The sequence below is a fragment of the Rhinatrema bivittatum genome, chromosome 2 (genome assembly GCF_901001135.1).
Source record: "Rhinatrema bivittatum chromosome 2, aRhiBiv1.1, whole genome shotgun sequence".
In the NCBI taxonomy this organism is placed as follows: domain Eukaryota; kingdom Metazoa; phylum Chordata; class Amphibia; order Gymnophiona; family Rhinatrematidae; genus Rhinatrema; species Rhinatrema bivittatum.
This window is the reverse complement of record NC_042616.1, coordinates 500,923,448-500,949,207: the sequence shown is the minus strand read 5'-3', so window position 1 is coordinate 500,949,207 and position 25,760 is coordinate 500,923,448. Positions and strand designations below refer to the sequence as shown.

Genomic DNA, 25,760 nt, shown 5'->3' with positions numbered 1-25,760 from the left:
AGCAGAATATGTAATACAATATTAAATTCACCTGTTTCAATAGACAAAGACTTTTTATAAAGTATGGATGCAGTGAAGACTCCTGTGAATGAAAATAGTGTAGTCGTAACTATTTTAGAAACCGAAACACCATTGGGAAGCATCTTTAGAGAGAGAGAAAAAAAAAAACCAAACAAACGAACAGTGGATTATCAGGAATGTCTTCAAGTTAAGTTTACTTGCAATTTGAAAACAAAAACAAAAAATCTCAAAAATATTGCTCCTATGACCAATGATAATTAAGATGTCTAGGTTAGATCAGTTTGATTTCCTGCAAATAAGTGGATTTTAGCATCTTCTATGATGGTCATAAACACTTTATTAAAAAAAAAAAAGTCTATTGAAAAATAGGTGAATTTAATATTGTATTACCACATTTAATTACTCACCAGATGGGTTTCTTTACAATAAATGTTGACAGAATATTTAATTCCAAGCTAGGACTATGGAATATAATAAGATGCTAATTGGATAAAAAAAAATGAACATTTTATAAATGTAAAATCATTTCTGCTCATGCTGAATTTGGCAGGATATTTAATAATCCAATTTCCCCACAAACAAGTGTTTGATTTAAGATGGGTGTAACCTGTATAGAGCAGCAGTTACTACCATAAACTTTCCAGGCAGTCTGGATGGATCATTTGGTCTTTCTGCAGTCATTACCATGTTAAAAAAAAATTGTTCTGCAAAAAAAAAAAAAAAAAAAAGGACTTTACAATATGGTACTTACATACAGTTCTTTGGAGGGAGCCATGATCTTGCTTATCTCACTGCTTGGCTGTTGATTTTCTTCTTCCTTTAGGTGGGCAAGGAATAGTGAAAAAATGAAGCAGTGTCTCACAGCACATCATAATGCAGCACTGCAACTTTTCTAAAGATTTAGAAACAAACCTAAATGTGTTTCATAAAGATTAACAAGGACCAATTTAAAAAAATGTTTTATTATTTTGTATTATAATCATTTACTAGTGTTATTAGCCCCTAAATAGAAAGTCATGGCAATAAAATGCAAGTACATTCTTTACCAGGCCAGGATGTAAAATTCAAGGTCTTCCACATTATCCAGCCAGTCGACAACAACTAATTCCCACCTTACAAATATAACTGAGTAACTGTGAAAACAACAGGATTGACCAGCAACATGGGATATTTTGCTACCACAATATTATCTTAGAGAAGTTCAAATGTTTTTTGGGTGGTTGGGGGAAAGAGGGAAGAAGCTACAAAATTACAGACAAAAAAAGATTTTATTAAATGAATTGCCTAAGATGCATAGAAGCTGCTTTCCACTTCATTAGCAACATTCTTATATGGCCACAAGAGGGCACTTCATTCATGTTTTTTGTTATTCTTCAATTTTCTCTGTACTTAATATGTATAATCTAACCAATTTACTTTAGTTTATTAATGTTAAAAAGGAAAGTGGAAACAAGGTTAATGGATACTAATTACAGGAGCCACCCACAGAAGGGCATATGTCACCACCAGAAAAGAACTGGCATAAATACAAATTTAGATAAAATCTGCAGGGAAAGATTGGGCCACCTTGCTTCTTGATTGGTTGAAGTAGTGGGCTTTAAAGGACCTATGATAGTGCTTCCCAAATTTGTCCTGAGACCATCCAGCCAGGTTTTCAAGATATCCACAATGCCTGCCTACCTGAGGCAAAGGTGGCGGACCTCAGCCATGACCTAGATAGGATTTTAGACAGTGCTGGGGAGAAGGCGGCTGTCATGGTACATGTGGGCACCAATGTCATAGGAATATGTGGGTGGAAGGTTTTGGAAGCCAAATTTAGGATTTTATGTAGAAAGCTAAAATCCAGAACCTCCAGGGTAGCATTTTATGAAATGCTCCCTGTTCCACATGCAGGTCCCCAGAAGCATTCAGAGCTCTGGAGTCTCAATGCATGGATGGGATGATAGTGCAGGGAAGAGGGACTCAGTTTTGTTTGGAATTGGACAACCTTTTGGGGAAGGGGGAGATTTTTCCAAAAGGATGGGCTCCATCTTAACTAGAGTGGAACCAGGCTGCTGGCTCTAACTTTTAAAGAGAAGATAGAGCAGCTGTTAAACTAGAACAAGGGGGAAGCCAACAGTCCCTCAACAGTGCATGATGATTCGGAAGAAGATATCTTCAAAGGATACTAATGAAACAGGAGAGTTATGGCATCCCAACAGAGAGGTTTCAATAAAAGCAAAAGTAGTCCATGTGCCTATAAGTAAAGAATCACCTGAGCTAAAGGATCCCAAATTATCCTTATCAACTGAAAAGCAGATTGTGAATACAAACAAAACACACTTTGAGATGTCTGTTTGCCAATGCCAGAAGTCTAAGAAGTAAGATAGAGAGTGTACAGAAGTGAATGATGAGATTGACATAATTGGCATCTCAGAAACCTTGTGGAAGGAGGATAACCAATGGGATAGTGCTATATCAGGGTACAAATTATATCGCAATGATAGTGAGGATCAACTTGGTGTGGCACTTTATGTCTGGGATGGCATAACATCTAACAGGATAAAGATCATACAAGACACTAAATGCTCAGTAGAATCTATATGGGTAGAAATCCCATGTGTGTTGGTTAAGAATACAGTGATAGGAATATACTACCATCTATCTGTCCTAAATGATCAGACAGATGATGAAATGCTAAGAGAAATCAGGGAAGCTAACCAATTTGGCAGTGCAGTAATAATGGAAGATTTCAATTACCCCAATATTGACTGGGTAACAATAACATCTGGACATGCTAGAGATATAAAGTTCCTGGATGTAATAAATGACTGCTTCATGGAAGCAATGATTCAGGAACCAATGAGAGAAGGAGTTATTTTAGATTTTTAGTGGAACGCAGGATTTGGTGAGAGAGGTAACAGTGGTGGGGCCAATGGCAATAGTGATTATAACAGGATCCAATTTGAACTGACTGGAACGGGGGACTATGTAAATCTACAGCTCTAACACTAAATTTTCAAAAAGGAAAATGTGATAAAATGAGGAAAACAGAAAAAAAAAACACAAAGGTGCAGCTGCAAAGGTTAAATGTGTACAACAGGCATGGACATTGTATTTTTAAACAATCTTAGAAGCGCAGACCAGATGTATTCCATGCATTAAAGGTGAAAAGAAGGCAAAACGATTATCAGCATGATTAAAAGGTGAGGTGAAACAGGCTATTTTAGCCAAAAGAAAAAATACACTTCAAAGATTGGAAGAGGGATCCATCTGAAGAAAATAGGAAAGAGCATAAGCATTATCAAGTTAAGTGTAAAACATTGATTAGACAAGCAAAAAGAATTTGAAATGATGTTGGCCAAACAGGAAAACTCTCAAATTTGTTTTTAAAAAGTATCCAAAACAAGAAACCTGTAAAGGAGTCTGTTGGACCATTACATTGAAATCCAAGGGTTAAAGGGGTTCTTAGGGAAGATAAGACCATTGCAGAAAGACTAAATGAATTCTTTGCTTCTGTTTTTACTAATCAGGATGTTGGGGAGGTAATCGAGTCAGATGAACTGAACCAAATTAATGTGAACCTGGAAGATGTAGTAGGCCAGAATGACAAATTAAAGAGTAGAAAAATCACCTGGACTGGATGGAATGCATTCTAGGGTTAGCAGAGTTGCTTACCTGTAACAGGTGTTCTCACAGAACAGCAGGATGTTAGTCCTCACATATGGGGTGACATCATCAGGATGGAGCCCAATCATGGAACACTTTTGTCAAAGTTTCTAGAACTTTGAATGGCACCTTCTGGGCATACCCAGCATAGCACCAACCCCGCAACCAGCAGAGGTCCCCCTTCAGTCTCGTTTATAGTAAAAGGTATGTGCAAAAAATAAAACAACAAATCGCAAGTGAACCCAACTCCGTTGGGTGGCAGGTGGGTTTCGTAGGACTAACATCCTGCTGTCCTGTGAGAACACCTGTTACAGGTAAGCAACTCTGCTTTCTCACAGGACAAGCAGGATGGTAGTCCTCACACAAGGGAGAGTAACGAGCTGAGGATGCCCGAGCAATGTACCAAAAGCACCCAAAGACGTGCAACAGGCACAACAACAGGGGTGGTTTTGGATAAGAGGACAACCTGAAATTCCCAATGGGCCGTTGGAAAGAAGTTGGGTATTAAGTTGAGAATAAATTGTGCAGAACAGACTGGCCAAAGATAGAATCTTGCCTGCCAACCTTGTCTAAGCAATAGTGAGCTGCAAAGGTATGGAGAGAACTCATCTCATCCAATCCAACATAACCAACAACAAGCAGAACATCAAACTCAACAGCATGATAACTTCATCCTGGTCAAACTTTGACATCTCCTCCACTCTTGAAATTAGAACTATAATAAACAAAATGAACCCAGCCAACCATCCACTGGACACCATCCCAATAACCTCCCTCAAAACAATCGAACCAACCATTTCTAAAACCATCACCAAAATCGTCAACTTATCATTGACTGAAGGCTACTACCCCAAATGCCTCAAAATCTGCTATCATCAAACCAATCCTCAAAAAGAACAACCTAGATCCAGAAATCCTCACCAACTACCGCCCTATATCAAACCTTTCATTCCTGGCCAAAACCATTGAAAAAGTTGTACACACTCAACTAGATGATTATCTGGAGACAAACAACATCCTACATCCATTCTAATATGGATTTAGAAAAAGCCTAAATACAGAATCTCTCATCTCCCTAAATGACATCATCATCAGAGGCTTTGACAAAGGTGAAAAAAACCTACTCATACTCCTTGACCTATCAGCCGCTTTCGACACAGTAAACCACAATATACTGTTAGAACGACTGTCAAACATTGGCCTTTCTGGTACTACATTACAATGGTTCTCGTCCTACCTCTCTGATCATTCATACCAAGTAGTGATCAACAACAACCCATCAAAAATGATTGACCTCAAAACTGGAGTTCCACAAGGTTCAGCCTTATCCGCTACCCTCTTCAACATTTACCTCCTACCCATCTGCCAACTACTAAAAGATCATGGAATCTCACATTTCTTCTACGCTGATGACATTCAGCTTCTAATTCCCATTCAAAACTCAATTGAAGACTCATACAAAAAAACATCAGATCTACTTATCTCAATCAAGCACTTTCTAAACTCTCTGAAACTCATAATCAACTTCGACAAAACTGAAATCATACTCATGGATAAAAAACCCAATCCAAGTCCGCCACCCCTGACAATCCTAGATAAACAAATGACAACTATAATCCCTACCACCCATACCAGGAACCTTGGAGTTACCATCGATGCTGAACTCTCTTTCAAACCCCACATTGTAAATAAAACGAAAGAAGGATACCACAAGCTACTAACCCTAAGACACATAAAGCCATTTCTCAACCCTTCTGACTTCAGAACCGTCCTCCAACTGCTTATTTTCTCCACCTTCGATTACTGCAAGTCATTACTTATTGGAATCCCTTCATCATCCCTCAAACCACTCCAAATACTGCAGAACTCAGCTGCCAGAATCCTTACCGGAAAAAAAAGAAACAAACACATTACACCCATTTTAACCTCTCTTCACTGGCTTCCTATTTCTGCATGAATTACCTACAAATCTATGACCATCATTCATAAAATCTTAAATGATGATCTTCATGGACTAAAAGGCTTAAACATTACCCCCGAAAACCCACAAAGAAACCTACGCTCCAACAACACAGGATTCCTAAACATCCCCACCTTAAGAGACGCTCATCTTTCAACTACGCGAGAGAGCATTTTCCATTGCTTCCCCCAAAACTTGGAACACCCTACCCATAGAACTGAGGACCCAGCACATCCAAAAAACATTTTAAAAAAGACCTAAAAATATTTTTATTCCGCAAACTCTATTCTGTCTGACACCTGATCATCCCAGCACTCAACAGAACTCGCAAGCATAATCCTCCTCCTTCATGCTCTCCTGATGTACCCTCCTTTTCTACCCCTCCCTGCTCACTCCCTTGATCCGTTAAGTTCTTTGAAAATGTTCTCCGCAATATTCTGTTATTCAACGACTAAGAAAATATGTTGATTGTTCACAAAACCCTACTGTTCCCAACTACTTTGTTAACTCCATTTGATTGTAAGATAATTGCATATGTTGGATGATAATTGCAGATTTGTAAACCGTTATGATGGCTCTACCGAATAATGGTATATAAAACCCTACAAATAAATAAATAAATAAATAATTGTAGCAACCCTGCAGATGTCAGCAAGAGGTACAGAATGAAGGTGTGCTTCCAATATTGCCATTGCTCGAATAGAGTGCGCTTTTAACATGTCCCTGGAGCGGAAGGCCTGCTTGCTGGTAGCAAAAAGAAATACAGTCCGCCAGCCAGGAGGACGGGGTTTGCTTGCCCACCAAGATTCCCAGTTTAGTTTTATCGAAGGAGACAAACAGCTGGGTGGACTTCCTATGGCCTGCAATGCGTTCCAAATACAAGGCTAGCGCATGCCTGCAGTCTAAGGAAGGCAGATCCCACTCACCTGGATGTGAGTGGGGTCTTGGAAAGAAAGTAGGTAGGATAATAAGACTGATTTAAATGAAATTCGGAGACTACTTTTGGTAAAAATTTAGAATGAGTGTGAAGCACCACATGATCATGGAGAAATTTTGTGTAAGATGGGTATGTTACCAGTGCCTGTAGCTCACTGACCCTGCGAGCGGACGTTATAGCAAGAAGAAAGAGCATTTTCCAAGTGAGATAACGCAGCTCGTAGGAGTGAAGAGGCTCCAATGGAGGTTTCATGAGCCGTGATAATACCACATTGAGATCCCAAGAAGGGGCCGGAGGACGCAAAAGGGGCTTGAAGTGAAGCAAGCCCCTCATAAAACGCACCACCAAGGGTTGTGTCGAAATCGAAACATCCCCTATACCTTTATGGAAAGCAGCTACTGCACTGACATTAACCCTAATGGAGGAAGTTTGTAGACCAGACTCAGAGGTGCCAGAGGTAGTCTAGGAACTTTGTAGTGAGGCAATTAAAGGGATCTATTTCCTTTGATGTGCACCATAAGGAAAACCTTTTCCATTTGGAATGATAAGATTTCCTTGTAGAAGGCTTTCGTGAAGCTACCAGGACATGGGATACCGGGTCAGAGAGATTGAGCGGTTGTAATATTAGCCTTTCAACATCCAGGCTGTCAGTGATAGGGCCTGGAGATTTGGATGACGCAGCTGTCCGTGGTTCTGCGATAGAGACAGGTCTACGCCTAGGCAAATGTGTGAATGGACAGAGATCGCGAAGGATAAGAAACCACACCTGACACGGCCAGTGAGGGTCTATGAGAATCATGAAGCCCTCGTCCCATCATAGCTTCATGAGAATCTTGTTTATGAGAGGAAGTGGGGGATAGGCATACGGAGACCCGTTGCCCAAGAGAGGGTGAAAGCATCTCTTGGTGGTCTTCTTTGACTGTGATGTAATGAGCAGAAGTTCAATACTTTGCAGTTGTGAATCGATGCAAAGAGGTCTACAGTCTGAAAACCCCACTTCTGGAATATGCTCTCCACCACCATGGGGTGCAGGGACCACTCGTGGGGATGAAACATGCGACCGAGTGTCTGCTAGTACATTATCCATGCCTGCCAGGTAGGTTGCTCTCAGTAGCATGAAATGAGAGAGCCGAGGCCAGATTTGTGCTACTTCCTGACATAGCAGGTAAGAGGCAGTACCTCCCTGCTTGTTGATGTACCACATCGCTACTTGGTTATCTGTTTGAATTAGGATTGACTTGTTGGAAAGGCAATCTTGGAAGTCTAGAAGGGTATATCTTATTGCCCTGAGCTCCAGAAAATGTATGATGTGATTCCACTGCAGACCAGGTTCCCTGAGTCTGCAGGTTGCTCACAAGGGGTCCCCACCCTAGAGTGGAAGCATCCATTGTCAGTGTTATCTGGGGCTCTGGAGATTGGAAAGGTAGTCCTCTGACTAGATTGGACTCCTGGATCCACCAAGCTAGCGAGAGACGAAGTTGCCTGGTGACATGGACAATGTTGGACATTGGATGGTGTACCCGAGACCACTGGGACTTTAATGTCCACTGCACTACTCTCATGGCAAAGGGAGCCATTGGTGTAACATGGACCGAGGATGCCATGTGGCCCAACAAGATGAGTCATTGTGGTTCAGCGAGTTCGTATAGTATTTGCAAACATTGTGGTATGTGCATGGTTCTTTGGAAGAAAAGCTTTTGCTTGGATGGTGTTGAGATCCGCTCCAATGAAGGAGAGGAGCTGAGACAGAGTCAGATTGGACTTTAGATAATTGACTAGAAATCCCAATGATAGTGTAGTTGCAAAGTGAGATGGAGGGAGTGAAGAACTGCCTCTGCAGATGGGGCCCTCCGTAACCAGTCATCAAGATAAGGATAGACGTAAATGCCTAGCCGCCTCAAGTATGCTGCTACTACTGCCAGGCATTTCATGAAGACACGAGGTGCCGATGCGAGACCGAACGGAAGTATTCGGTGCTGGAAATGCCTGCTTCTGATGAGGAACCAAAAGGTATTTTCTGAGAGACGGGGTTATTGCTACATGCATATACGTGTCTTGTAATCTAGAGAGCAAAGCCTATTTCCCTGTTGGAGAAGAGGGAATAGGGAGCCTAAGGTTACCATCCTGAACTTCTCTTTCTGTAGATGTTTGTTTAGGGCATAAAAATCTAAGATTGGACGAGTGCCTCCCAATTGTTTTGGTATTAGGAAATACCAGGAGTAGAAGCCCTTTCCCCTTTGTACAGGGGGAACCTGTTCTATGGCATTGGCTTGTAGGAGGGATGTTACTTCCTCCTCTAGACGTGGAGAATGGTCGGTGGAACTCCACCCCGGACAAGGAGTAGAGTCCGCCGGTAGTGAGAGGAAGTTTAGATGGTAACCTTGAGCTATGACAGACAGGACTCACTGATCTGTGATGATTGTGTGCCACTTGTTGGTGAAGTGGAAGAGACAGCCACCTACTGGTAGAGGTGGAAGTCTACAAATGCTCTCTAGTGGGGAGTCAAAATCCAAAGGAAGGACCAGGTTGTGGAACTGGATGAGTCTTCTGAGGCCTGGCCTGGCAAGGTTGAGCCTTCTGATAGGGTCTGGTTGGACGAGACCAAGCTGAAGGAGGGTAGTATCTATGTGCTTTGAAGGTAGATCTTTTTGCCTCCCTTCTGAACGGCCGTTTAGAAGAGGAGGAGAATGTGTGCCTAGCAGAGAGTTGACGCAAAGTCTCATTATGATCCTTGAGCTGTGCTACAATCTCCTGAATCTTCTCGCCAAAGAGATTATCTCCTGTACAGGGGAGGTCCGTAACTGCTCCTGAACTTCTGGGTGCAGATCAGAGGATTTCAGCCATGCCCACCTCCTGGCACTTATTCCAGCTGCTGACACCCTGGACGCGGTGTCAAAGATGTCATAAGTGGCCCGCACTTCATGTTTGCCAACATCAAGGCCCTGTTTGAGGATCAAATTGAGCTAGTCTTAGAACTGGTCCAGAAGGGAATCAGAAAACTCCTGCAACTGCTTAAATAAATTCCTGTTGTATTGCGTCATATAAAGTTGGTAGGCCGCAATACAGGAAATTAGCGTAGAGCCAAGAAAGACTCTATGACCAAAAGCATCAAGGAATTTCTGCTCCTTCCAAGGAGGCATAGAAGAATGAGTCTGTGGTCTTCTGGCCTTCTTCTGGGCAGATTCGACCACCACCGAATGGTGGGCTAGTTGAGTTTTCTGGAAGCCAGGTGCTGATTGGACTAGATAAGTAGCATCAGACTTATGGTTGACAGGTGGTACCGTCCCAGGTGCTCCCAGTTGCGCTGAATATCAAGGGGGACCTCACCTCCTTAGGTGCGTCTACAAACTGAAGGACTTCCAGCATTTTGTGTCTGGAGTCTAAATGGAATGGTCTCCACCATCTCCTTGATAAAATTTATGAGAGGTCTTCCGGCGGGGATCTTCGCCTCTCCTCTGGAGGAGAAAGTTCAGACAGGATATATCCGTTGACCATGGAGTCAGAGGAATCATCGGTCCAAGGCTGGTAGAGTTGAATCCCAGCATCCAACGGGCCTCCAGATGGTAAAAAGGACCTTCTCCAGCCAAAGGAGGTCGGGGTACAGAAGGCGGCGGTGTCTGCATCGGTAAAGGTCGATGCGGCATCAGAGGTAAAGGGGGCATTGAGGGACTCCATGACCTCAATGGACGCCTCGGTGGAACTACTCCAGAAGGCCTTGGAATCAGATCCGGCATCGATGTTCCCTCCTCCTCAGAGGAAAGATGGATGGGTGTCGATGGTTTGTGACGAATCGGTGTTTTTGCCGGTGCCGATGGCAGGGCACCAATAAGGACATCTAGTCGGTTGAGCAATGGTGCGAGCATCGGCGGCATGCATCGGATCCAGAGCTGGGATCTGAATGGTCTTTGGTGTCAATGGAGTTGAAAGTCCATGGAGGGCCTGTACCACTGCCTCTTGAACCATCCAGTTCAATTCCTCATGGAAAGCTGGTGTTGTTAATACCAATTCCAGAGTGGGAGGCTGGATGGGCATCGCCGGAGGGTCCACAGGCGTATGTGGAGTCTCAGCTGCCGGCCTCACCAAAGGCAGGGAAGTTCTCGGTGTACCCGGGTCTGGAGGAGGTTGGGGGCTCCTCGGCATGGGCCTTCTTCCTCGGTGGCTCAGTCGAAGCCGAAGTCAAGGCCACCAGTGCGCCTGAATCGAATGGAGAGGTTTACCGATGCTGATGGCAATGTTTGTCCCGATGGTCGGTCTTGCCCGTGCTCGGTGCTGAGGACGTAGAAGCTGAAGTCTTCGAAGTCGATCGAGAGTCATCAGTGCCTGACAGAGGACAAGACTTGGCAGGCGACGGTGTCGATGACTTGGAGGTTTTAGAAGGTGGGCGCTGTTTTGTATGGAACAGCAAAGCCATCTTTTCTAACCTGGCTCGACGCCCCTTAGGGGTCATTTGGGCACAGTTGGTATGTGTGTCCACATCATGGGTAGGGCCCAAAGAGAGCACACAAACATGGTGAGGGTCTGTGATAGACATTGTCCAAAGACAGTCGGGGCACGTACGAAAACCCATCGTCATTGCTGCCGAACATTTAGGCCACTGCGCGGTCGGTGACCGTCGGGCCTAAACACTGGAACCGTCAGTAACAGACCAAAAATCGAGGTAAAGCTTACCTTACTGTCACAGGTATCAACGGTGGACAGGGGGACCCTTGATGGGGTGAAACAATTTGAAATTGAAAAAAGAATCCCTGAGGAAAATTCCTGTCAGGAATCTGTGAGACAGCTCCTCACTCAGTGTGGCTAAAGCTGCGCGGGGAAAAAAAAAAAAAAGAGACTGAAGGAGGACTCCTGCTGGATGCAGGGTTGGTGGCATGCTGAGCATGCTCAATGGTGCCAGTCAAAGTTCTAGCAACTTTGACAAAAGTGTTCCATCCTGATGATGTCACCCCATATGCTTGTCCTGTGAGAACTGAAGGAACTCAAAAATGAAATTTCAGATCTATTAGTTAAAATATGTAACCTATCATTAAAATGACCCATTGTACCTGAAGACTGGAGAATGGCCAAAGTGACCCCAATATTTAAAGAGGGCTTCAGGGGTGATCTGGGAAACTACAGACCAGTGAGCATGAAAAAATAGTTGAAACAATTCTAAAGATCAAAATCAAAGTATATAGAAAGACAGTTTAATGGAACACAGTCAGCATGGATTTATGATGCAGGATTTCATTTTTTTAAGGGGTTAATAAACATAAGGATAAATATGAGCCAGTAGATGTAGTGTATTTGGATTTTCAGAAGGCATTTTACAGAGTCCCTCATGAGAGGCTTCAAAGAAAACTAAAAAGTCATGGGATAGGAGGAGATGTCCTTTCGTGGATTGCAAACTGGTTAAAAGACAAGAAACACAGTAGGATTAAATGGTCAATTTTCTCAGTGGAAAAAGGGTAAATATTGGAGTGCCTCAGGGATCTGTACTTGGAATGTGCTTTTCAATATATTTATAGAAAGGGATACGATGAGTGAAGTAATCAAACTTGCAGATGATACAAAATTGTTCAGAGTCGTTAAATCACAAGTGGATTGTGATAAATTACAAGACCACCTTGTGAGACTGGAAGATTGGGCATCCAAATTGCAGATGAGGTTTTATGTGAACAAGTGCAAAGTGTTGCATATAGGGAAAAATAAGCCCATTCAGTAGCTACACAATTTTAGGTTCCATATTAGGAACTACCTCCCAGGAAAAAGATCTAGGCATCATAGTGGATAATACGTTGAAATTGTCAGCTCAGGGTGCTGCGGCAGTCAAAAAATGCAAACAATATTAGGAATCATTAGGAAGAGAATGGTGAATAAAACAGAAAATGTCATAATGCCTCTATCGCTCCATAGTGAGACCACACCTTGAGTACTGTGTACAATTCTGGTCACATCTCAAAAGATATGGTTGCACTGGAGAAGGTACGGAGAAGGATAACCAAAATGATAAAGGGGGTGGAATGGCTCCCCTTGAGGAAAGGCTACAGAAGTTAGGGCTGTTTATCTTGGAAGAGAGAGACGACTGAGGGGGGATATGATAGAGTTCTATAAGATCATGAGAGGTCTAGAACAGGTAAATGTGAACTGGTTGTTTATTCTTTCAGATAATAGGACTAAGGGACTCTCCATGAAGTTATCAAGTAGCACATTTAAAACTAAATCAGATAAAATTCTCACTCTGGAATTTGTTGCCAGAGGATGTGGTTAGTGCAGTTACAGGCCAATCCAATAAATGCGTGCAGAAGACTCAGTGTTGATCACCTGCTTTCTGAATGCGTGCCCAGCCACCTCTCCTGGGCATGCGATCGAATATTTAAGTGAGAGGGTCACGCTAAAAAAGGAGGCGCTAAGAACAAATGTGCATCCCAGGTGCTTCCTCAGCATCAGGTGCACAGAAAGGTGGCTGACAAGTGGGTTGGAAAAACAGACACTCAATCTACGAGCGTCCGTTTTCTCCCACTACCAGCATATACGTGCACATTGGACATCCAGAATTTTTTTTTTCCAAAGATTTTTTTTTTTTTAAAATAAATCCTGCTTTATTTGGTTCCTCCTACTGTGTATCGCTACAATACTATTAAGAGGAATCACAGGAAGCAGGATTTTTTTTTTTTTTAATCAATACACCCTTGAGCATGACATACCTTTATGCCAGCCCTGGGCTGGTGTGTAGCTTGCCACATTGCAAGGGTGCACTGGCTGCATGGAAAATTTTCTGGATTATGGGGATTAGTTAATAGCCTCATCTACATGAATTTTCATATGATGAGCGCTATTAGCTATGCAGTGATTTGTACTCACTAATTGCCATATTCAATCAGGAGTTATGGACATGCATCCAAAACACACTTTCAATTGCGTGTTAAGCCATGTGCAGCAGCTAGCGCACGGTATTGGTTCAGGCAGTTAGAGTAGTTGGGTTTAAAAAAGGTTTGGATAAGTTCTTGAAGAAATCCGTTAACTGCTATTAATCAAGCTGACTTAGGGAATAGCCACTGCTATTACTGCATCAGTAGCATGGGATCTACTTAATGTTTGGGAACTTGCCAAGTACTTGTAACTTGGATTGGCCACTGTTGAAAACAGGATGTTGGGCTTGATGGACCCTTGGTCTGCCCCAGTATGGCATCTTATATTCTTAATATGTAATAGATGAGTATGGGGAAAGAATCAGATCCCCCCAGGAGATCCAAGGTCTGGATCAAGATCCTGAAGGGCTGTGCTTTATGATAGCCCTGAACAGACCTTTTCTTGAGTACCTATGGTATATCATTTTGGAGATATGGCCTTTTGAATTATCCACTATTCCAGATGAGGTTTCACCAATTATTTGTACAGAAGTACTATCACCTTTTGTCCGTAGTTAGTACCTCTTCCTAGCCATCCTGGAATTCTCCTGGCTCTCACTCCTACTTTCTTGTACTTATCACCTATAGGTTGTTAGGATATGGCAAACTTGACGGACAAGGTCTACTGGGTAAGCATAAGGGGAAGACAATGTCTGTACTTACGTGTCGTACTATACCACAACAATGATGCTCAAAAATACATTAAAGGTCCACCTCTTTCCAGTTCAGTTCTAAAGATGATCCACTGTATGCAAATCTTTCATGCATATTTATTTAGGGAAATCCTGAAAATCAGACTAACTAAGGAATGCTTGAGGATTAGCTGAAGTACAAATATACAGTACCATCTAATGACAGCACAGACTGGGGGGGACTGTGCAGAACCCACAAAACAGAAAGCCTTATGAAGGAGACTGGCTCTTGCCAGACAGGATGTCTCATGAAAGGTCCTGCAATAGAACAGCCCACTCCCAGACATTTTATCTCCTTTATGGTTTTTACCCACCAGGGAGATCTAGCTGATGCTCCCTTAATGTTCTCCATGCTTCATATCACTACTATAATATGAAAGGAATTTGGTGATTGAGATCCCAGTTTTTACACTTGCCACTGTAAATTCTGCACAAAGAAACCCCCATGGCACAAGTGTGCTGGCGGAGAGAGGGGGGTGAGGGGAGATATGCCAGTGTACTCTCATAGTACCAGTAGAACCTGGAACCCATTTTGCTGAAGCAATGGGCACTGGGAGAAACAGGAAATTTCTTATGTCACTTTCGAGATGAAAATGTAAATTCTGAAGAAATTTCAGAATAATCTTATTTTGAAAATCTAAAAAAAAAAAAAAATAAAAATTCTGTCAATCCTACACCTAGGCCCAAGGCTGGGCCTCGCCTACGGAATAGGTAGAGATCCAAAGAAGGGGGCCACAACCTGCTTCTGAATGCAATGCCGGCACTTCAGCCAAGCCTCACCTAGGCCGCGGCCTACACCCGAGTGCAACAGCTAAATCTTAGCCTAGACTTGGGCCTGATGCTGGAGCCATGGCTGAGACCCAAGCAAAGACCCAAGCTCAAATATTTACCAGGCTCAGGAAGCTTCCCAACCCCCATTTATTTTCTCCCGGGCCCAACACTGGGGCCTCAGCCATTCTGTTCCAACATCTTTTTTCACTTTTGAAATGACAGCGTCTAGGCTGGACCTGGGTCAAGGCATCAGGACCAAGCCTCCAAACCTGGGCCTTGCATAGGGCCTAGGCTTAATCTGCCAAACCTTCTGAACCTGGTAAAAGGGGGGCCAGAGAGAATCCTAGCCCCAGAGTTTTTCCCAGGTGAGAGATGGGTGGTTGGCACAGGAAGCCGTAGGAAACCTCCTTTTTTTTTTTAAACTAAAAGAAACAAAAAACAAACATTAAACAAAACTCAATTCATTGGCAAATCCCCCCCAAAAACAACATTTTTACTTCTTCCCACCCTTATGCTGTATTTGCCTTGATGCAAGTCATGTGCAGCACCTAAAAGGACTTTGTGTTTTGCCGATGGATGGTTTGAAGAATCCCAGCTGTGTCCAGCTTCCAAGTCAAGAACAGACTTTTCTGGACTGCATCTTCTCCCAGTTCAGTCTGAAATCTGAATTTTAAAACAGCCCACTCGCTTTGAATTTCAGAGCGAGTGGGCTGAAAAGGACTCCACTCACAAGGTGAACAATAAACAGCAGCTGGGCAGTGACTTTTCACAGCAATCCAACAACAGTCAGGCATCAAGTAGCTAACCAAATCCAGAAGTGCCCTGGGCTTGATCTGATAACTGGTCAAAGACCGATAAGTTACGGAGCAAAGTCCAAGACTAGCTCAGATTTTTGGGAGCCAAGACATACAGTTGGACAGACAGGTCCATTACATGTGGATTTCTAGAACAAGCCCTTGCAGTGGCAAGTACTGAAACCTTTCTGTAGTCTGAGAACAACAGAACGTGTAAAGGGGGGTAACCAAAGGATCACAAAACAGGCCTTCGTGTCTGGTTGGCAATGTCGTCTTGTTCTTTAGCCTTGGGGCTCTTTCAAGACCCAGGATTGGGATGCGGTGACAAACCATTTGTAACTATGTCCTTGTTTTATATCTCCCTCCCAACTTAGCCATTATAGCCTCAGGCCTTGACCAAGGTGCCAAGAACAGCAGTTCCCTTTGGAGCCAGGCTAATGGGAACTCATCAAGCAATGGAAGTTTGTTGAAGCTCCTGTATTAAAAATGCTGAAACACCTGAAGAAGGGGAAGGCAATGACTAAAGTCAACAAGAACATTCTCAGCCATTTTTGGGAACCTCACCTCTTCCCTCTCAGTCCCTCACCACTCACTATCCCTCTCTTATGTTATTGAGTGAAGGAGAGAACATGCCATGCTGGGTCAGACCACAGCCCATCGAGCCCAGCAGCCTGTCTCCAACAGTGGCCAATCCAGGCTATAAGAACCTGGCAAGTACCCAAAAACTAAGTCTATTCCATGTTACCGTTGTTAGTAATAGCGGTGGTTATTATCTAAGTCAACTTAATTAATAGCAGGCAATGGACTTCTCCTCCTCACTAGGGAGAAATGTGAACTCCACCAGTGCCACCACAGGGCACCTCCACCAGCTTTGTTTGTTGCCCACTCCTTGATATTTTTATTTATTTTTTTAACCACATATTTAAAAATTGTATTTTTTCCTCTAATCAGGGCTCCAGTGCAAGGGTATTAGTTACCGTAAATTAATCTTACAGCTTTGTGCCCAGTCTTCCCTCCCCATGGTCCTTGTCACACACACAATGTAAGATTATATATTTATAATAAAAGATTTTACAGGAAAAGGGACACAAAGTACAGTCTGAAGTAAGACTATCACTAGAGCATGCACATTACATTTACATGCACTCAGGGCTTAGTTTGTAGACAAAAAGTGAAGTGGACCTGTGAAGGGAGGGGAGACATGAGCAAGGCCAGCATCAAATGTGACCTGTGCAATGGGACAGGATCAGGACTCCCTCATACACATCCTCAAATCAATGCCACGTGGCTGCCCTTATCTCAGGGTAAGCAGATCCAAAACTATATCTTCCCTGCTTCATCCAAGGGATGGGGGGGAGGGGGGTATTCAAATTATCCATGCAACTGCTGGCTTTTTTCTGTTTCCTCAGGGGAGCCAGAAGCGATGCACACTGCTAACTGTGCTTCAGTTTCTTGGTTCCGCCAGAAATAAAGCCCTCAATAATGGACATAAAAATGGGTTGAATTAGCACAAACTTGGCATTACTGCTCACAACTTTCACACGTGTACTAATTCTCAACCCCATTGAGTGTGTTCTTTGCTTTCCAATATCTGCTTCGTTATCATCCCTTCCCCTTCCTGCAATTCAGGGGAGATGGTGGGAACTGGATTAGGAAGCAGAGTGGATGTTTTCTTCTCTGTGTGCTCCAAACTCAACCCCTCTCTCTCTTCCCTGCAGGCTGCCTGGATGGGAGGGGCTAGAGTAGAACACCCCTGCTGCATTGCCTCTTAAGCCTGAAGAGAAGTGCCAGAACTGTGTTCCAGGCCATTCCCCCACAAATTAAGCATCACATGCCCTGCTGTGGTGTCAACCAAAAAGCACTGCATAAAAGCCAAAAATACACTTGGAACATATATGGTATTAGGACTAACATGCTGGATGTGGGATTGGTCCTCAGAAAGCCATGAGTAAACTAAATTACAATATAATAAACCTATTCCAAAACAACATTAACTGCAAGCTCTCAGTTACAACAGTACCTAAGAAAAGGTGACCCCATAAACATTACACCAAACCTTAAGACACCAATACACCTATTAGGAAAATAAAACAAGTCAAGCTGCTATAGATCCCAGAGAAACTACATGCTAGCAGAACACCTCACCTCAGTCACACTTGCAAAACACAGATAGGCCCTCACCAAATACAGAACAAAAAAAAAAAAACTAGCATAAATGAAGAATGTAGACAAAAACTGAACTGGAAACTGCATCAAGTTACTCTGTATGTAGTGCACCAATGGTAAAAAACAAAACACTCCTCAGAAAACAAAACAAAAAAAAATCAATAAAGTATCAATTACAATAGTAAACCATACTAATAAAAATATTTAAAACAGATGAACAGAGCATCCAATAATAAGAAGTTTATATTTGCTTAAATTTCCCCAAACACTGATAAAATATGTTGAAACAGTATGTGTAAATGCCAGGCTAACTAAAATCAATAAAGATTAAAAAAAAAGAAAGTCACCCATTCTCCATACCTGGGAACTTTTGACTTCCAGTCACCCTAAGATTGTCATGGTTAGGGGAAGGGGAAGGGAATGCACAAACTCTCTTATACACACATTCATCCTCATGTTCACATTACCTGAGAGAGAGGGAAGACAGCGTGTGTGGGAGACACACTCCCCCCCCACACACACACACACTAGCATCCCCTCTCAGGTAGACACCCTCCGCCCCCCCCCACACACACACACACACACTAGCATCCCCTCTCAGGTAGGCACCCTCCCCCCCCCCCACATACACACACACTAGCATCCTCTCTCAGGTAGGCACCCTCCCCGCCACACACACAAGCATCCTCTCTCAGGTAGACACCCTCCCCCCCACACACACACACTAGCAACCCCTCTCAGGTAGGCACCCTCCCCTCCCCCCCCCCCACACACACACACACACTAGCATCCCCTCTCAGGTAGGCACCCTCCCCCCCCCCCCCCCCACACACACACACACACACACACACTAGCATCCCCTCTCAGGTATGCACCCTCCCCACCCCCACACACACACACTAGCATCCCCTCTCAGGTATGCACCCTCCCCCCCCCCCACACACACACACACTAGCATCCCCTCTCAGGTATGCACCCTCCCCCCCCCCACACACACACACACACTAGCATCCCCTCTCAGGTAGGCACCCTCCCCCCCCAACACACACACACAAGCATCCTCTCTCAGGTAGACACCCTCCCCCCCCCCCACACACACACACACACTAGCATCCCCTCTCAGGTAGGCACCCCCCCCCACACACACACACACACACACACACTAACTTCCTCTCTCAGGTAGCCCACAAACACACACACACACACACACACTAGCTTCCTCTATCTTAGGTAGGCACCCCCCACACACACATACTAGCTTCCTATCCCAGGTAGGCACCCCCACACACCCACTAGCTTCCTCTCCCAGGTAGGCACCCCCACACACACACCCACACCCACTAGCTTCCTCTCTCAGGTAGCACACACACACACACACTAGCTTCCTCTCTCAGGTAGACACCCCACACCCACACCCACTAGCTTCCTCTCCCAGGTAGGCACCCCACACCCGCTAGCTTCCTCTCCCAGGTAGGCACCCCTACTCACACTCACTAGCTTCCTCTCCCAGGTAGGCACCCCCACACACACACACCATACCCACTAGCTTCCTCTCCCAGGTAGGTACCACACACACACACCCACTAGCTTCCTCTCCCAGGTAGGCACCCCCACACACACCAACTAGCTTCCTCTCCCAGGTAGGCACCCCCACACACACCCACTAGCTTCCTCTCCCAGGTAGGCACCCCCCACACACACTAGCTTCCTCTCCCAGGTAGGCACCCCCCACCCACTATCTTCCTCTCCCAGGTAGGCACCCCCACCCACTATCTTCCTCTCCCAGGTAGGCACCCCCACCCACACCCACTAGCTTCCTCTCTCAGGTAGGCACCCCCAACCACACCCACTAGCTTCCTCTCCCAGGTAGGCACTCCCACACCCACCCACACCCACTAGCTTCCTCTCCCAGGTAGGCACCCCCACACACACACACACACACACACCCACTAGCTTCCTCTCCCAGGTAGGCACCCCCCACACACACCCACACCCACTAGCTTCCTCTCCCAGGTAGGCACCCCCCACACACACCCACACCCACTAGCTTCCTCTCCCAGGTAGGCACCCCCCACACACACACCCACTAGCTTCCTCTCCCAGGTAGGCGCCCCCACACCACACCACACCACACCCACCCACTAGCTTCCTCTCTCAAGTAGCACACACACACACACACACTAGCTTCCTCTATCTTAGGTAGGCACCCCACACACACACTAGCTTCCTCTCCCAGGTAGGCACCCCCTACACACACACACACTAGCTTCCTCTCCCAGGTAGGCACCCCCCCCCACACACACACCCACTAGCTTCCTCTCCCAGGTAGGCACCCCCCCCACACACACACCCACTAGCTTCCTCTCCCAGGTAGGCACCCACACACACAAACACCCACTAGCTTCCTCTCCCAGGTAGGCACCCACACACACTAGCTTCCTCTCCCAGGTAGGCACCCACACACACACACACACCCACTAGCTTCCTCTTCCAGGTAGGCACACACACACACACCCACTAGCTTCCTCTCCCAGGTAGGCACCCCCACACACACCCACCCACTAGCTTCCTCTCCCAGGTAGGCACCCCCACACACACCCACCCACTAGCTTCCTCTCCCAGGTAGGCACCCCCACACACACCCACCCACTAGCTTCCTCTCCCAGGTAGGCACCCCCACACAAACACACCCACTAGCTTCCTCTCCCAGGTAGGCACCCCCACACACACACACACACACACTAGCTTCCTCTCCCAGGTAGGCACCCCCAAACACATACACACCCACTAGCTTCCTCTCTCAGGTAGCACACACATACACACCCACTAGCTTCCTCTCTCAGGTAGCACACACACACTAGCTTCCTCTATCTTAGGTAGGCACCCCCCACACACACATACTAGCTTCCTCTCCCAGGTAGGCACCCCCACACACACCCACCCACTAGCTTCCTCTCCCAGGTAGGCACCCCCCACACACACACCCACTAGCTTCCTCTCCCAGGTAGGCACCCCCACACCACACCCACCCACTAGCTTCCTCTCTCAGGTAGCACACACACACTAGCTTCCTCTATCTTAGGTAGGCACCCCCACACACACACACACACACTAGCTTCCTCTCCCAGGTAGGCACCCCCAAACACATACACACCCACTAGCTTCCTCTCTCAGGTAGCACACACATACACACCCACTAGCTTCCTCTCTCAGGTAGCACACACACACTAGCTTCCTCTATCTTAGGTAGGCACCCCCCACACACACACACTAGCTTCCTCTATCTTAGGTAGGCACCCCACACACACACTAGCTTCCTCTCCCAGGTAGGCACCCCCTACACACACACACACTAGCTTCCTCTCCCAGGTAGGCACCCCCCCACACACACCCACTAGCTTCCTCTCCCAGGTAGGCACCCCCCCACACACACACCCACTAGCTTCCTCTCCCAGGTAGGCACCCACACACACACACACACCCACTAGCTTCCACTCCCAGGTAGGCACCCACACACACACACACACACACACACACACTAGTTTCCTCTCCCAGGTAGGCACCCACACACACACCCACTAGCTTCCTCTTCCAGGTAGGCACCCACACACACACACTAGCTTCCTCTTCCAGGTAGGCACCCCCCCACACACACACACACACTAGCTTCCTCTCCCAGGTAGGCACCCCTACACACACACAAACACTAGCTTCCTCTCCCAGGTAGGCACCCCCACACACACACACCCACTAGCTTCCTCTCCCAGGAAGGCACCCCCCCCCACACACACACACACACACACCCACTAGCTTCCTCTCCCAGGTAGGCACCCCACACACACCCCACCCACTAGCTTCCTCTCCCAGGTAGGCACCCCCACACACACCCACCCACTAGCTTCCTCTCCCAGGTAGGCACCCCCACACACACACACCCACTAGCTTCCTCTCCCAGGTAGGCACCCCCACACACACACACCCACCCACTAGCTTCCTCTCCCAGGTAGGCACCCCCACACACACACACCCACTAGCTTCCTCTCCCAGGTAGGCACCCCCACACACACACACACCCACTAGCTTCCTCTCCCAGGTAGGCACCCCCCACACACACACACACACACACTAGCTTCCTCTCCCAGGTAGGCACCCCCACACACATACACACCCACTAGCTTCCTCTCTCAGGTAGCACACACACACTAACTTCCTCTATCTTAGGTAGGCACCCCTCACACACACATACTAGCTTCCTCTCCCAGGTAGGCACCCACACACACCCACTAGCTTCCTCTCCCAGGTAGGCACCCCCACACACACCCACTAGCTTCCTCTCTCAGGTAGCACACACACACACACACACACACACTAGCTTCATCTCTCAGGTAGACACCCCACACCCACACCCACTAGCTTCCTCTCCCAGGTAGGCACCCCACACCCGCTAGCTTCCTCTCCCAGGTAGGCACCCCTACTCACACTCACTAGCTTCCTCTCCCAGGTAGGCACCCCTACTCACACCCACTAGCTTCCTCTCCCAGGGAGGCACCCCCACACACACACACCATACCCACTAGCTTCCTCTCCCAGGTAGGTACCACACACACACACACCCACTAGCTTCCTCTCCCAGGTATGTACCACACACACACACACCCACTAGCTTCCTCTCCCAGGTATGTACCACACACACACACCCGCTAGCTTCCTCTCCCAGGTAGGCACCCCTACTCACACTCACTAGCTTCCTCTCCCAGGTAGGCACCCCCACACACACCCACTAGCTTCCTCTCCCAGGTAGGCACCCCCACACACACCCACTAGCTTCCTCTCCCAGGTAGGCACCCCCACCCACACGCTTCCTCTCCCAGGTAGGCACCCCCACCCACACCCACTAGCTTCCTCTCCCAGGTAGGCACCCCACCCACTAGCTTCCTCTCCCAGGTAGGCACCCCCACCCACACCCACTAGCTTCCTCTCCCAGGTAGGCACCCCCACCCACACCCACTAGCTTCCTCTCTCAGGTAGGCACCCCCACCCACACCCACTAGCTTCCTCTCCCAGGTAGGCACCCCCACCCACACCCACTAGCTTCCTCTCTCAGGTAGGCACCCCCACCCACACCCCACTAGCTTCCTCTCCCAGGTAGGCACCCCCACACACATACACACCCACTAGCTTCCTCTCTCAGGTAGCATACACACACACACACTAGCTTCCTCTCTCAGGTAGACACCCCACACCCGCTAGCTTCCTCTCCCAGGTAGGCACCCCACACCCGCTAGCTTCCTCTCCCAGGTAGGCACCCCTACTCACACTCACTAGCTTCCTCTCCCAGGTAGGTACCACACACACACACCCACTAGCTTCCTCTCCCAGGTAGGTACCACACACACACACCCGCTAGCTTCCTCTCCCAGGTAGGCACCCCACCCACTAGCTTCCTCTCCCAGGTAGGCACCCCCACCCACACCCACTAGATTCCTCTCCCAGGTAGGCACCCCACCCACTAGCTTCCTCTCCCAGGTAGGCACCCCCACCCACTAGCTTCCTCTCCCAGGTAGGCACCCCCACCCCACTAGCTTCCTCTCCCAGGTAGGCACCCCCACCCACACCCACTAGCTTCCTCTCTCAGGTAGGCACCCCCACCCACACCCACTAGATTCCTCTCCCAGGTAGGCACCCCCACCCACACCCACTAGATTCCTCTCCCAGGTAGGCACCTTCACCCACACCCACTAGCTTCCTCTCCCAGGTAGGCACTCCCACACCCACCCACACCCACTAGCTTCCTCTCTCTTAGGTATACAGCCCCCCCTCCCCCCTACACACTCCAGCTATCTCCCTCTCTGGCAGGCACCCCCATACTTGCTGGCTTCCTCTCTCTCAGATATAGAAGGTGCCATTACTATTGCTACCGAATCTTCTATGGCTCGGTCTCCTCCATTTGGAGAGTTATCTCCCAAGGCCACTGAGCCTCAAACAGGTGGCCGCCGGGCCGCTCGGGGTCTTTCACTTGGGCTGCAGAGCAGGCTCGGATCCCCTGTCGCCGCGGAGTCTCCTTTACTTGGACTGCGGGGCGAGGTAGGATCCCCCGCCGATTTTCTTTGCTTGCATATAAAGGTCCCGGCCGCCTACTACAGGCAGCCTGGAGCCCAGGGGTCTTGGGCCCCCTCGGCAAGCCACTGGAGAAATGCTTCGATACCATACGGCAAAAAAGCCAGTAATATTTTAAACACTAACTAAATGCAGGTGGGAAGACCCGGTAGAAGGAAGCTGACCACTTCCCCTCCGGTGCACGGAGCTGCAGTATTAATAATACCGAACCCATCTCCCAAGGACAAGCGGGGCCGATACTCACGCTCATAGCGCCGGGCGGCCAGGGACCTCCTGCACTCAGCGCGGGGCCCTCTCCTGTACAACATTAACAGCGCCCCCTGCCGGCCGCCTCTTCACAAACAACTGGGGGGGGGGGGGGGAGAAGGAGGACTGGTGATCACGTGCTCCGTCTAGTCAAGGACTGGGGTTGGACTTCCAAACTAAACCGTGTGCAGTAATTTAAGAGAATAAAAAAAAATGCAAAGCCCTTACCCTAGTTTCATTCCCTCTAAAATGTTTCTCATCGGAAAGGAATATGTTCGGGTTTGGAAGGATGGGGTTTTTTTGGGCTGAAGGGGGGGGGGGGGTTTATTTTCAAAACGATCCAAATGTGCTTGGTTGACAAGCAGGTGTTTCGGCCTCAGATGAGTTACCCCTTGCCTACGTTTTAATCCAGAGTTGTAGTTATTCCCCCCATTATATAGAACTTGTATATTCTGTCTTTCCAAGCGGACTATAACACACCCTAATAAAACAGTCACAAACATCAATCAAAAATACAAATCCTAATGTAAAACATCTTAAAACAAATATTAAAAAATAAACAATAAAAGCCTATCATTTCCTCAAAAAAAAAAGCTTCGTGGCTTTCTCAGGGCTTTCCCTTTTTTCTCTTTTGCTTCTTGATTTTTACGCACCTTTAATGATTTAAGAAACAAATAGAAGCGAGGGCCATTAGGATCGGATCAGGTGTCTCCTATTTATGAAGCTCCGGCCCACTCTCAGGCTACAAATTAAAAGTAGAGCTTTGCGCTGGCTGCTGAGGAGTTTCCAAGCTGTTAGCTTCAGGTTGCCTTTTCAATGCTTTTCTTGGCCTCGGGCCTTTTGTGCGATCGAAAATAAAACGTTATCCCCAGTCTTATAGCGAAAGTTTTAATCTGGGGAATTCGGGCGCAGCGCTGAGGAAGGCGCACAGGATAAGGAGAGGGCGACCGAAAGGGGGACGACGCAGCCGATTCTATAACAGGCAATAGCGGAGGTGAGGAAAACCACAAAGTCCTGTCTGCTGGCTTCATAATAAAAAAAAAAACAAACTTGCCCGACCCTTTAACTTTAGGGCGGGCTCCTCCCAAGGCCGTGTTTAGCTGTGGCGCTTTTGAGTTGGTGATTCTTGATCCTCTGCCAGTCCCCAAGCCCCAGGCTGCCTGCTTTCTAGCGCCCCCCGCAGGCTGCTGGCCCCCCTGCCCACGCGAGCCATGTCCCGCTCGCACCCTGGGACCAGGGTGCCCACCGCAGAGCGAGGGCGGGCAGAGAAACCAGCGCCACTGAGAAGCGGAAGGTGGACGGCAAGGGATGAAGAAAACCCCCTCCCCCATACACAAAAAGAAGAGGGGAAAATATTTTACTTTGAAAAGGAAAACATTGAACGGGGATGTTTTGTAATAAGAAGGGCGGAGAGGGGAGCAGCAAAGACTGCTGGAAAGATAAAACGTGGGGGAGGGGGAGCTGAAATGCCCCCCCCCCCCCAAAAAAAAAAAAAAAAAAAAAAACTCCGCCTTCACCAAC

General features: G+C 47.0%; 1 protein-coding gene across 7 annotated transcripts in view; it reads right to left on the bottom strand.

Annotated features, from left to right (window-relative positions):
• Positions 1–25,234, bottom strand: part of SYCP2L (synaptonemal complex protein 2 like) — a 240,762-nt gene extending 215,528 nt beyond the window's left edge. For 5 of the 7 annotated variants that reach the window (XM_029590652.1, XM_029590654.1, XM_029590653.1 and 2 more), the window contains exons 1-2: positions 24,238–24,354; positions 773–838 (exon numbers count right to left, since the gene is read on the bottom strand). In XM_029590652.1, the coding sequence (XP_029446512.1) occupies positions 773–838; positions 24,238–24,243 (72 nt within the window). In that variant the 5' untranslated portion in view covers positions 24,244–24,354. Of the gene's footprint in view, positions 1–772; positions 839–23,785; positions 24,018–24,237; positions 24,355–24,892 lie in introns of those variants that run through there. The other 2 variants (XM_029590656.1, XM_029590657.1) reach the window with 2 other exon arrangements.
• Positions 25,235–25,760: the final 526 nt, after the last annotated feature.